Source organism: Gigantopelta aegis, chromosome 10 (genome assembly GCF_016097555.1).
Source record: "Gigantopelta aegis isolate Gae_Host chromosome 10, Gae_host_genome, whole genome shotgun sequence".
In the NCBI taxonomy this organism is placed as follows: Eukaryota; Metazoa; Mollusca; class Gastropoda; order Neomphalida; family Peltospiridae; genus Gigantopelta; species Gigantopelta aegis.
The window spans coordinates 30858230-30872342 of record NC_054708.1 but is presented as its reverse complement, the minus strand read 5'-3'; the positions used below and the strand labels follow the sequence as shown (position 1 = coordinate 30872342).

Below are 14113 nucleotides of genomic sequence, written 5' to 3'. Positions count from 1 at the left end.
AAATTGGCCGATGAATGACGAATAAAAAGTAATGTGATCATGTGACAACTGGTATGCCAGTCACATGGTATTTGTTAGGGTTTTGATTTTCCATTTTCATAAATATGAATTTAATCTATTTTCTTTCCATTGTCAGCACATTAATTCATTCGGTACATACAGATAAAAGACCGAACATTGTGTTCGTTTTAGCAGACGATTATGGATTTCACGACATTGGTTATCATGGAAGTGAAATAAAGACGCCACATTTGGACAAACTTGCCGCGGAAGGCGTCAAACTTGAGAATTATTATGTCCAGCCAATATGTACTCCGTCAAGAAGTCAGCTGATGTCCGGCAGATATCAAGTAGCCAAATTTGAAATATAATTTTATAAATCATTTTAGTGTGTGTGTGTGCGCGTTATGTTATGTTATGTTATCATTGTTATAGGGATTAACGTGCACATTGGGAGCACACATTCAGTGACATTGGGAGCAAGCTGTTTTAGCGAACGCCTTAACAGGAAAAGGTTGGGGTGGGTGGGGGAAGGGACCGCCAGCACTGGCAGGTGCAAGAGAGCACCAACAGCTCAACCGGGGTCGGTAGCAGGGGAGGGTGTGCGTGAGTGTTTGCGTGCGTGTTTTCTAGTGCATTAAAATAATGCCGAGATTTATTTTAACGAGTTGGGGCCTACGTGTTTTCATGCTTGTTGGTTATTTTAAATTAAGATTCATGCACACTACAAATCTATTCAAATTCCATATTTGACACTAACTGTTGTAGGCACAAACATAGCCCAAGGCTTATCAGTTGCTTGTAGGGTGTAGAGAGGCACTTGGACAGTTAAACGGTCTTTTACTGCCAGAAACTAATCTATATCAATCTCTGCCCAAACTGTATTCAAAGATTATTGGGGGCGGCAGCGTTACAGCACTCGCTTGATGTGTGGTCGATAAGGGATCGATCCCCGTCAGTGGGCCCATTGGGCTATTTAATGTTCCGGCCAGTGCACCACCACTGGTATATCAAAGGCTGTGGTATGTGTTATCCTGTCTTTGGGATGGTGCATATAAAAGATCCCTTGCTACTAATCAAAAAGAGTAACCCATGAAGTGGCGACAGCAGATTTCCTCACTCAATATCTGTGTGGTCCTGAACTATATGTCCGACGCCATATAACCGTAAATAAAATGTGTTGAGTGCGTCGTTAAATAAAACATTCCCTTCAAAAATTACAACAATCCTATATTTGACATTAAATACTGTTACATCCATAATTTTAGAGCTCCTTGATAACAAAAAAAATACACATATCACTAATACACACACTACAGGAAGAAACCTGACAGCATCCCCTTTCTTAAATATGTATTTGCTGACGGGTTTCTTTCTGTAGTGTGTAACAGTGCAGGGTATAGCCCAGTGATTTAAGTGTTTGCCTGATACTGTGGTCAATCTAGGATCGATCCCCATCAGTGAACTTACGGGGCTATTGCTTGTTCTAGCTGGTGTATCAAAGGCAGTGGTATGTACCGTCCTGTCTGTGGGATAATGCATGTAACTATAGAAGATCTTTTGAGCACTGATACTCTAAATGAGTAGCCCACTGAGAGGCAGTTAACCATATATATAACCAATGCCATATAAGCATATAATTAAAGTGTTTAGTGGTTCATTAAATAAAACATTTCTTTCTTTCTAGATTCATACAGGTCTACAACATTCCATTATTTGGGCTTCTCAACCCAACGCCTTGCCACGAGACAGTCCAACACTAGCTGACAAGCTCAGCGAGACCGGATATTCCACTCACGCGGTTGGGAAGTGGCACCTCGGTTTCTACAAAGAAGAATATCTTCCTACAAGACGTGGCTTTGACTCCTATTATGGTATTATTTGCTTGAAGTGCAACTAGCATTTTAATAGCTGTATTTATAGAAGGAGAGGCACTGTCATTATTAGTCCCATACTGTCCAGTGTTTCTGCCAGAAAGAAACTTTTGGGTAAGGGCGCAGTGGAATTGAATGTAACCATACACAGTCAACAGTGGATATGGAGGACCTCCCCCAGAAAGAAAATGGGTTAAAATTAGGGTTATGGTTAAGAAAATCATAAAGTAATGATCAGAGTAATTAATTTTGTTAAAAGGTTAACTTTAAAAAAAAATCTGCCATAAAATTTGGGGATGGCACCATACCCGTTTTACCCTTTGGCAGAAATCCTGTAGCACCATAGTTTTTTGTCTCTGTATGTCCATCTGTCCCGTATATGGTTTTCCAGACCTTATTTTGACAATACCTCAAGATATTGAGCTGACATTTTGGATATAGCTTTATCATGATGTAGAGTTACATCAAGTTTGAGTTTCATAGAGATTTTGACAAGAGTTATGGCCCTTCAACCATCACCGTTTTCAATGCATCAAGATATTGAGCTGAAATTTTGCTTATACATTGTACCTTTTGTTATAATATAGAGTTACAGATTAAATGGGGACTTCTTAACAGGGTTATAGTCCTTGAAGTTAAGTGATATTACTGGTAACCATTACAACATCACAGTTTTCAGGACTTTTCTTTGCAATGCTTCAATATATTGACCTGAAATTGTGTGTTCATGTATATATAGCTTTTATCACATGGCAGTACAGATCAAGTTTCTTTTTCATGGGGTTTAGCCACTTTTTGACAGTACAGCCTTGGTGGTGTTGTGGTTAAGCCATTGGACATAAAGCTAGTAAGTACAGGGTTCGCAGCCTGGTACCAGTTCCCACCCAGAATAAGTTTTAACAAATCAGTGGATAGGTGTAAGACCACTACACCCTCTTCTCTCTCACTAACTACTAACAATTAACCCACTGTCCTGGACAGACAACCCAGATAGCAGATAGCCGAGGTGTGTGCTCAGGACAGCGTGTTTGAACCGTAATTGGATCTAAGCATAAAATGACAGTATGACTGGTTGTACACTATAACTTCACAGTGATGCAATCAGCTAGCATAATAAAATTTCTGAGCGGCTTACTAGTGCAAATACACTATCACTCCCTTGGGGCGGGACGTAGCCCAGTGGTAAAGCTCGATGCGCTGTCTGGGATCGATCCCTGTCGATGGTACTCATTGAGCTATTTCTCGTTCAGTGCACCACGACTGGCATATCAAAGGCCATGGTATGTACTACCCTGTCTGTGGGATGGTGCATATAAAAGATCCCTTGCTGCTAATCGAAAAGAGTAGCCCATGAAGTGGCGACAGCGGGCTTCCTCTCTCAATATCTATGTGGTCCTTAACCATATGTCTGACACCATATAACCGTAAATAAAATGTGTTGAGTGCGTTGTTAAATAAAAACATTTCCTTCCTTCCTTCTATCACTCCCTAAGAAATGTATTCATATATGACATCCCCATGGACATTTTCTAGGTCCAGTATTGCTTTAGAAGTATTCTCAGAATGCTTGTTATTTAAGCCTGTTAGATCTATCACATGTTTACCCCTATGTATATATTAAAAATAGAAGTACATTTTTTGATATGGGTATGTTAAAGATTATTAAATGCTGTGGTATGTACTGTCCTGTTTGGGATAGTGCGTATACATGATCCTTCTGCTGCAATTCATTAGTACTCCAGTGTTGACATTTTACCATAGCACAGATGGCGAGTGCTGTGGTTACCCTCCTTACTGGCCATGTTGCCTCAAAACTAAATGGCAAGAGTGATCTTCAGCTTGCTTTGAGTTTTGTCCATGCATGGCGAAGATATGCCTTGGAGACCATGGAATGATATTTTTAGCATGGATTAAGTTTTATATCTCTGTTACAGGTTACCTGACAGGCAGTGAAGATTACTACACTCACAGGCGATGTGATAGGCAACACCATGACATGTCAGAGCTGTTTGAGGATCCATATATTTATGGGACAGATAACCATGGACATAATGCCTGGTGTGGCTTGGATCTGCATGAGAATGAAAAACCTGTATTTAATGAGTCTGGTGTCTATTCAGCACAGATATTTACACAGAGAGCCATTGATATTGTGAAAAATCATGACCAAACCAAGGTAACTGTGAACCAGAGCAATATATTTAATGGGAGGGGATGGTGTGGAGAAAACTATGAACAAGTGCCCATTTTAGGGCCATTTAACAACTGTAAAAATGTTTACAAGTATGCAAAGTGTGCCTACTTCAATTTTAAAGTGGTAACTTTTGTTAAAAAAATAATTATTCCTTCAACTGCTAAATAATTTTTATTTAAGAAACTGCGTTATGGCAATTGCTGTCTTTGCTGATATTAAGTTGAAGCCCTGTTTACTACCCTCTCCCTCATTCAAACATACATTAAAATGTAGATTTTACAACTTGGGATATTTTGACTGACATTTTCAGTGTTCATTAGTCCTGCCCATCTGTACAGTCAAACCTGGTATAATGGTCACCTGTACATAATGGTCACCTGCTTATAACGGCCACTATAAATCCCCCCCAAATACATTTCCTTCCTTATTTGACCTGTACATAATGGTCACCTGTCCATAACGGCCAGCGGTCACTATTTTTCACCCAAAATCACAGGTTGAACCTGCTATAACAGTCACAAGATGATTGTCATGAAGACGTTTTTTGGTTTATTTTTTGTCCCTGGTTACGTCTTTATTTTTTCAATTATCTTAAAAATTATCAATTAAATGTGTTTATTTGGCCATGTCTGTAGCTTTGGGTTTATTTTCCGTGAAAGTAAAGTTCCATTGTCATTCGCCAATCGTAATTGAAAAACAAAGGCACTCAATAACTTCCGTGACACGCAGTTACTGGTGGTGTAATTCGATTGGTTCTTAGTGTCCTCACTTAACAGTAGACGACTTCCTATTGGCAGTACATAATGTAATCTGTATGTATGGTCACTCTATTGAGTGTCGAGAAACAAAACAAATGAGGTGTTATGTTAGGTTTCTGATTGTTTCTAGCCAGACATGATTGGTAAATAAACATGAACTGCTGAAGGCAGCGGTCATTAAAGATGCCCCATGTTAGGATTATTTAATGACTCATGATCTTATTCAGCTGTAATCAACGGTCAAACTCCACTGAGAATTAGCAGTGACATGAAACAAACAAATGAATTAAACATGCCATATGAGTAATAACCTTCAATTAAACAAAATATTTTCTGCAAGTCAATGTCAGTGTTTGCGAAATGTATTAACGAATACGTTTGCATGCAAATTGCCACCGAAAAACCTTACTGCTTTAACGTTAGAAGAGAGAATCAACGTTATTAACAAATCTGAGAAAGGCAATTTAAGTGCGTGAAAGATCGATGATCATTTTGGTGTAGGACGTTCTCAGATTAATTCTATTTTAAAAAGGAAAGCTGATGTTCTGGCCGATTTTGACAATAGTGTTTCAGCCAAAAGAAAAAGGCAGAAGAAAGCAACAGGCAATGATGACATAAACAAGCTAGTGTGGGAATGGTTTAAAAATGTGACATCTGTTTTTGTTTTTTATAACAGTTGTGATATGCTTTAATATATGGGTTCTAATATTGAACCTGTATATAAGGGTCACCTGTCTATAACAACCACTTTTGTCAGGTCCTTGGGTGGCGTTATATACAGGTTTGACTGTATGTAAGTTTTGGTTTGTGTGCTTGTGAATAATATTGATAATTTAGAATGACTGCTTAATTTAAAGTTGCCCATTTTATGTAAATAAAAAACATCATATTACTCTGCCCTAATTAAAAACATTTTTTTACATACAATTATTTCAGGCTTATTAATAATAAATGGGGGTGGGACGTATCCCGGTGGTAAAACACTTGCTTGAAGTGCGGTCGATTAGGGATCGATCCCCGTCGGTGGGCCCATTGGGCTATTTCTCATTCCAGCCAGTGCACCACAACTGGTATATCAAAGGCTGTGGTACATGTATGTGCCATTCTGTCTGGGATGGTGCATATAAAAAAGACCTTGCTACTAATTAATGGCAAAATGCATTAAAAAATTACAAAATTTTTATGTTGGACATCCAACAGCCGATGATTAATGAATCAATGTGCTCTAGTGGTGTCATTAAACAAAACAAACTAACTTTATTAATAGTAATTGACATACTGATGATTCACTGGTGGGGGGGGGGGGGGGGGATAGGAGGGGAAATTTCAGTAAATAAAGATTTTCTCTTTCAGTCCTGATTTACATTATGAAAGTAGTGAAAAGATTAGGTGTACGGTCCAGGATCTAACCCTAGAAGACTCTTAAACTCACACTTGCAGTTCCACAATGTCTGGAGACTATATGGCATGCATATTCATGTACCTGTTCCGACTTTATACAAAAGTCTGGACTTTAAGAGCCGAATTTACAAAGTCTGTTTTTCTTAACTGCAGGTGTCTAACCATTGTAAATATATGTAGTTACATGCATGTAAGACACAAACAGGTGTCTAACCATTGTAAATATATGTAGTTACACATGCATGTAAGACACAAAAGAGGCTTTGTAAATTCGGCCCTAAATAATTTTTATCACGCCATCACTGTATATTCGATTTGCGTACACAAACATGGATTAAATAATCATTTTCCGAAAATTACTGTGACACTGCAGGATAAAAGAAATAACTGGAGAGCCTCACTGCATTCGCCATATTTTAACCTTCGCAGGATAAAGCCGATATCTTAAGACAGTAACTATTCATTCCCTATTTATCCTGCAACCACCATTTCTATTGACAGGATAAAGCAAAGTCATATCCGTATAGTAGCAGGATATTACTATTGACGTCAGTCATGTGACATCACACTCATAGCTACATCTCAAAATCGCTCATGACCTCTTGGTCATCGTACAATGTGGCTAAAATAACAGAAATATTAGCTTTTCCCCTTAATTTTTATGGTCTGCAGGATAAAGATAATAATTAGTTTGGATATCTGCTTTATCCTGTTCAGGCCGAATGAGAAATCCCGCTTGGCAGAGCCTCGCAGAATTTCCCATTGTTACCTTCACAGGATAAAGCAGATATCTGGCATCATTAACTAGTTATTCTCTATGTAAGTTCAGGCATTCTGATTATTTGGCTGCTGGAGGCACTGATGTTTTAACAGCTCCCCCTGCCCAGCCTCAAATATATATACATGTATGTATCAATAGTATTATTTTGGAATGTTAAAAATAATAAATATTAATCTAATTGTTTTTTCTTTTTCAGCCATTTTTCCTCTATCTAGCCTACCAGTCTGTACACATGCCACTACAGGTTCCAAAGAAGTATTTAGATCAGTATTCTTTCATCAAAAACCGTAACAGAAGAGTGTATGCAGGTAAGAGGAAATGTAGCATACAGAAATGGCGTCGCTGACGCAGAATCAGAAGTAATCAGCTCACATGTTCTTACTTGTGGTCTAATGCTCTTTTACCGACATTTTCAGTTACAATGTTTGACAAATGTTTGAGAAAGTTATCAGCCCTCACAGAAGCTTTGGCTAGTGCCCTGTGTGTTATAGTAATCAGGGTTCGTAGCGGTCTTTAAATTCCTTGAAAAAGAAAGAAATGTTTTATTTAACGACACACTCAAAACATTTTATTTACGGTTATATGGCATCAGACATATGGTTAAGGATCACAAAAATATTGAGAGAGGAAACCCACTGTCGCCACTTCATGGGCTACTCTTTTCGATTAGCAGCAAGGGATCTTTTATATGCACCATCCCATAGATAGGATAACACACACTGCCTTTGATATACCAGTCGTGATGCACTGGCTGGAGCGAGAAATAGCCCAATGGACCCACTGACGGGGATCGATCCCAGACCGACCGCACATCAGGAGAGCACTTTACCACTGGGCTACGTCCTGCCCCTTAAATTCTTTGAAAGTCTTTGAACTGTAATAAAAGTCTTTAAATTCTCACAAGTCATAACTGCATGCATTTGATATTTTCCAGTTACAAGGTTTAATCTGTCATGATTCATGTTAAAAAGCTCAATATTTTGCCATGGACAATAATGTAAACGAACTGATTTGGTATTTTTATTGCATTCTATTGTCTTTAACTGCTGTGTAAAAGTCTTTGAAAGTCTTTGAAAATGGCAGGTAAAAGTCTTTGAATTTGTTTTAGTCTTTAAGGCTGGTAATACAGTCGATAATTCTACTAGTCCAGATCAACAATTCACTAGGGCTAGTGGATCTGTCAAACCCTGGTCCATTAAAATCCAATGGTATAGGAAGTTGCTAAAAATGTGTGTGTATATATATGTGTGTGTGTGTGTGTGTGTGTAGTCACACTGATATATTTCCAGAGGACCTTGAGGTAAAACAACCTGACATTATGAATGTCTTGACAAGGCATTAACGTGGGGATGTGTGGGGTCTTTTCCAGAACATTTTGAAAATTAAGTGGAAAAAATCAACACTTTAATCACATTGAATTGTAGCAGATATGAAAATCAGAGACGGATCTGGGGGGTGGGGAGGGTGGGGGTGTCCCTAAATTTTGCGATAGTTATAATTTTATTATATATTAATTTTAATTTTTTTTATGATCCCCCTCCAAACCTCCCCCAAAGTTCCCTTGGCATTCCACCTCATGTCATTGCCCCCCCCCCCCCCCCCCCCCAAATGGATTTTGTGGATCCACCACTGAAAATTAAAGGTTTGAAAGTTGGAAGAACAAACAGGTTTTTGCCTTTCCACAGAATAGTGGCATGTTAATGCATGTCCCTTCTCCCCACTTTCTAAGCCACTGAATTAATGTCCTTGTATGTTAGTGTATCATTTGCTAAAGTGGTTTGATAGTTTGTTCACAGGTATGGTGTCTTGTATGGACGAAGGAGTGAAGAATCTGACTGATGCATTAAAAGCCACTGGGCAGTGGGAAAATACCATTTTGATCTTTTCAACAGGTACATATTATATTTCTTTACATACTATGTGTTAAGGTTTTAATTAAGAATAAATGATAGGGTGTGAAGACTGTTGTGAGGGGTGTTCGGAGGTGCTCCAACATCATGGATAATTTTCATGTGTTAAAATCCATATTTAGGGTCATTTAGGTGAAACTGTTCTTATATTATATTACATTGTACCTGAAAAATCCAGTGTTTGGGGTGAGTGTGTGAAAGCACAAGTCACACATCTCACCCTGCTTTAATCCACCCCTGTGGAGGGTACTTTAAAGTTGTGCCATCCTAAACAAATGTACAATAACTGTTGCATTTTAAACTCATTAAAAAGAAAAATCTTCATGAAAATGGATTATGAACTGTAGCCTCTTTTTTTTTCTTTTCTAGATAATGGAGGTCAGATTTTAGCAGGTGGGAACAACTGGCCTCTCCGAGGTTGGAAGGGTTCACTTTGGGAAGGAGGGATACATGGAGTTGGATTTGTCCATGGGACAATGCTCACAAAGAGGGGTGTTGTCAACAGTGAGATGATGCACATCTCGGACTGGTACCCGACACTGGTCGGACTTGCTGGAGGAAATCTGAATGGCACCAAACCATTGGATGGTTTTGACCAATGGGCAACTATCAGGTTTGTTTCAAATTGCAAAACGTTTTTAGGAGAGCAAATGTTAACATTTCTGCCCTGAGTGGAATCTCTGGCACAAGTCAGACATTGTGTACAGGGCTGACATATCTGAACGTGTGTGTGTGTATGATATATTATTAATGTTAAAATAAGTCGGTATACAGTTAGAAAGATGATTTTTGAGAAACACAACTTAAGTTTTTGTGGGAAGTATAGATGCTGTGATGTATCAAAACAACTACCGGTACAGTAATGTTCAACATCAGTAATACGCTGTATTACATTTCTTTATATGGTTTCTCAGCCAAGGAAAGCCGAGTCCTCGAAAAGAACTTCTTCACAACATTGATATCCTCTTTCCGAAAGTTGGCGCTCCGATGTTTATCGACACATTTGATACCAGAATCAGAGCAGCATTACGTGTTGGAGACTGGAAAATTATCACAGGAAATCCAGGTATACATACATACATACACACATCATTCACTCCAGGGATTTAGATCTCACTGATTTGGGCACAGCAGATGTTTTTGTCTATTCCGAGTACAGCAAGGTCTTTTGCTTTTAACAGTAATGTTAATAATAACTAATATTCAGAAATGCATTTTAAGTTACTTTACTCTAATTAAAGTACATGTATACCAATTCAGTGGTTTTGAAGTAAATGTTTTAAGGTCAGCATGTTTATACTTAATTCTAATTCAACACATTTGTAAGAACGAATCTGAATGATCTCTGCTAAAAATTTCAAGTGGTAAAATCACCGATATACCGGTCGTAAATTTTCTGGCAGAAATACGTCATAGGTTAAGCGAAGAACAGGGTTGTTTTGTAATGACGTCATAAAGACAATTTCTGTAGTGTTCATGTTACCTACAGAAGTCATTAAATACTGAGAAGTTTTTATGTCAAAAATGAACATAATTATTCTTTATTAGTCGTTATCTAATCACGAGAGCTGATTAAATATGTCAAATTATATATCTATGTTCGAACCGCTAACTGTCTGACCACCCATCTGTTAATGGGCTGCCTAATGACGTCACCAGCTGGTGACATTTATAGGCTTATTCTTACTACAAATGTGACAATTTCCTATTTAAAATCAACCAGCAAACAGTTTAATTAGAATAGGGATAACCCTACTGTGTTTTCCGATTTGCGTACGTATATCGGTGGTTTTACAGTCGCAATAAAGGAGCCAATAAAACTACATTTGCGACAGTAAAACCACCGATTTACGTACACAAATCGGAAAACACAGTAGGGTTATCCCCTGATTTGGGCATGTTTATTTTGGGCACAGCGTTTTTGTCTTAGTTTTGGTGCAGTCTAATGCCCTGAACACGTAAATGTATAAATTTTTTTTCTTCTTATTCCTTATTGTCAAATAACCTTCCCATACCAAGAGCAAACATGGCTTGTGTACATAACTGAAATATTAAAACACCAGATTATAGTGTAGTTACTTTTTAACAATTACGGGTGTAGGAAGGTGCCAAAAAGTGGGGGCACACACACACACACACACATATATAAATAAATACATGTATAAATACATGTATAAATATATAAAAACATCACTGCTCCCCCCCCCCCACACACACACACACACACACACACACACGTCCTATGCCAGTGACAAATAATACTTTAAGGTATTGACTGAAGGCAGCTAGGAAGCAAGTTCCACTAAAAAAAAAGGAAAAAAAAAAGAATGTTTCTGATGATCAATTTACCAACTTTTGCTTTTTATCTTACTTATGACAGTGTTCGAGATATATTCAGAATTCAGGAGTGATATAAATCATAAGCTTTTATCTGCATTCAGGGTGGAATGTAGCCCAGTGATAACGTGCTCGCTTGATGCAAGGTCTGTCTGGGATTGATCCTGTTTGGTGGGCTCATTGGGCTGTTTTTTGTTCCAGTCAGTACACCACAACTGGTATATCAAAGGCTGTGGCATGTGCTATCCTATCCCTTGCTAGTAATGAGAAAATGTAGAGGGTTTCTTCTCTAAGACTATATAAATTATCAAATGTTTGGCATCCAATAGCTGACTAAGTCAGTGCACTCTAGTGGTATCGTCAAACAAAACAAACTATCATTTATCTGTATTTGTCACAAGTGTTTTGCAGTGCTGTTGAAAAAACATCCTGTAAGTTGTCTGTTTCCAGACTACTTTTTATAACTTCTCAGTTTCTAACATTTGCTTTCAAATTAAAATGTGAGAAGCAAATTAGATTGCTTCCCTCTCCACGATTTCGAGCTGTGTACATAGACAAGGCTATAGGTAAATTATGTTTTGTTTAACATCACCAGAGCACTTTAATTACTCATTTGCTAGTGGTTGTCAAACATACACACAGATGCTTGCTTTTACAGACAATCATGCGTCTACAAACACACATCCACAAACACTTACCATCATGAGAAATCATGAGATCAGTTCCATTCAGTTTTCTGTTAATTTCTTTTTTTTAAACATACATCTTGTATATTTAAATGTATTTATTTAACTTTCATCTTATTACAGGAAACAGTAGCTGGATTCCACCACCACATGCCCCACGGAACATGACATCAAAACATATCAACGTCGGTGACCAGAAAAATGTCTGGCTCTTCAATATCAAAGACGATCCTAATGAACACAATGATATGTCAGATCGCTACCCGAACTTTGTACACAGAATGCTTGATCATCTCTTGTCCTATAACAAGACGGCGGTGCCTCCCCGGTTCCCGCCACCAGACCCCCGGTGTGATCCCAAACTGCATGGAGGGGTCTGGGGGCCCTGGGAGTAGTCAGTAGCAACAGACTGTGTACAGTGCACCCTGGTCCAAGATAATCTGTTGAATAATGTTTGAAAAACCAGTTATATTTAAATTTGTATTATTAGGTCCCAGAGGACCTGTTGAATAATGTTTGAGAAACCAGTTATATTTAAATTTGTATTAATAGGTCCCAGAGGACCTGTTGAATAATGTTTGAGAAACCAGTTATATTTAAATTTGTATTAATAGGTCCCAGAGGACCTGTTGAATAATGTTTGAGAAACCATGGTTATTTTTAAATTTGTATTAATAGGTCCCAGAGGACCTGTTGAATAATGTTTGAGAAACCACGTTTATTTTTAAATTTGTATTATTAGGTCCCAGAGGACCTGTTGAATAATGTTTGAGAAACCAGTTATATTTAAATTTGTATTAATAGGTCCCAGAGGACCTGTTGAATAATGTTTGAGAAACCACAGTTATTTTTATATTTGTATTAATAGGTCCCAGAGGACCTGTTGAATAATGTTTGAGAAACCAGTTATATTTAAATTTGTATTAATAGGTCCCAGAGGATCTGTTGAATAATGTTTGAGAAACCACAGTTATTTTTATATTTGTATTAATAGGTCCCAGAGGACCTGTTGAATAATGTTTGAGAAACCAGTTATATTTAAATTTGTATTAATAGGTCCCAGAGGACCTGTTGAATAATGTTTGAGAAACCATGGTTATTTTTAAATTTGTATTAATAGGTCCCAGAGGACCTGTTGAATAATGTTTGAGAAACCAGTTATATTTAAATTTGTATTAATAGGTCCCAGAGGATCTGTTGAATAATGTTTGAGAAACCACGGTTATTTTTATATTTGTATTAATAGGTCCCAGAGGACCTGTTGAATAATGTTTGAGAAACCAGTTATATTTAAATTTGTATTAATAGGTCCCAGAGGACCTGTTGAATAATGTTTTGAGAAACCAGTTATATTTAAATTTGTATTAATAGGTCCCAGAGGACCTGCTGAATAATGTTTGAGAAACCACAGTTATTTTGAAATTTGTATTAATAGGTCCCAGAGGACCTGTTGAATAATGTTTGAGAAACCACAGTTATTTTTATATTTGTATTAATAGGTCCCAGAGGACCTGTTGAATAATGTTTTGAGAAACCAGAGTTATATTTAAATTTGTATTAATAGGTCCCAGAGGACCTGCTGAATAATGTTTGAGAAACCACAGTTATTTTGAAATTTGTATTAATAGGTCCCAGAGGACCTGTTGAATAATGTTTGAGAAATGTTTCAGTAATTCTCTCGGATTGGAATTGCAGACAACTTTGTTATGGAATAAATGCTCAATTTGAACAGTTTTCCTTAAAGGGGTGCATTGCCCTGGCTACAGATTTTCGAAGCTATCTTACCGCTATTTTATCATAAAACCATCTTAGGATATGTTGTCACTACGAGACACGACGTGGCCTATTATTGTTTTACTCATAGGCGTACAGGCTCCCATTTTTGTAGGGAACAGGCTTATTTTTGCCTGAATTAACAAAAAATGCACGAATCCGCACAATAACATTTATTCATATTAGTATTACTACTAAACAGCTATATAGGGTTGTAAAGGAATCACTACACATTTTTACATAGATTACAACTAATGAAGGTAGAATGATGGAAATACATGGTAAAAAGGTCGGTTTAACACATTTTGCCCAAATATCTCTATCAGTTTTGCAAGAATTTGAGGTTTTGCCCCCCTGTTGTGTACGCTTATGCGTTTATGCATCTACTCGTTAACAAAA

The 14113-nt window shown here is 37.6% G+C and overlaps 1 protein-coding gene across 1 annotated transcript; it reads left to right on the top strand.

Annotated features, from left to right (window-relative positions):
- Positions 1–54: 54 nt before the first annotated feature.
- Positions 55–13927, top strand: LOC121383172 (arylsulfatase J-like). The gene is made up of 8 exons (XM_041513011.1): positions 55–350; positions 1688–1874; positions 3809–4050; positions 7205–7316; positions 8805–8900; positions 9288–9531; positions 9833–9984; positions 12065–13927. Exons 1-8 carry the CDS (start codon positions 105–107, stop codon positions 12334–12336), a joined length of 1551 nt encoding a protein of 516 aa, XP_041368945.1. The 5' UTR covers positions 55–104; the 3' UTR covers positions 12337–13927.
- The last annotated feature ends 186 nt before the right edge of the window (positions 13928–14113 follow it).

What these genes read in the sequence shown, in the direction of transcription:
- LOC121383172 (XM_041513011.1), top strand. Translation starts at nt 105, where the DNA reads ATGAATTTAATCTATTTTCTTTCCATTGTCAGCACATTAATTCATTCG. An exon ending in CATTTTGATCTTTTCAACAG is followed by an intron (nt 8,901 to 9,287) that starts GTACATATTATA and finishes TTTCTTTTCTAG; the next exon opens with ATAATGGAGGTCAGATTTTA. An exon ending in GACCAATGGGCAACTATCAG is followed by an intron (nt 9,532 to 9,832) that starts GTTTGTTTCAAA and finishes ATGGTTTCTCAG; the next exon opens with CCAAGGAAAGCCGAGTCCTC.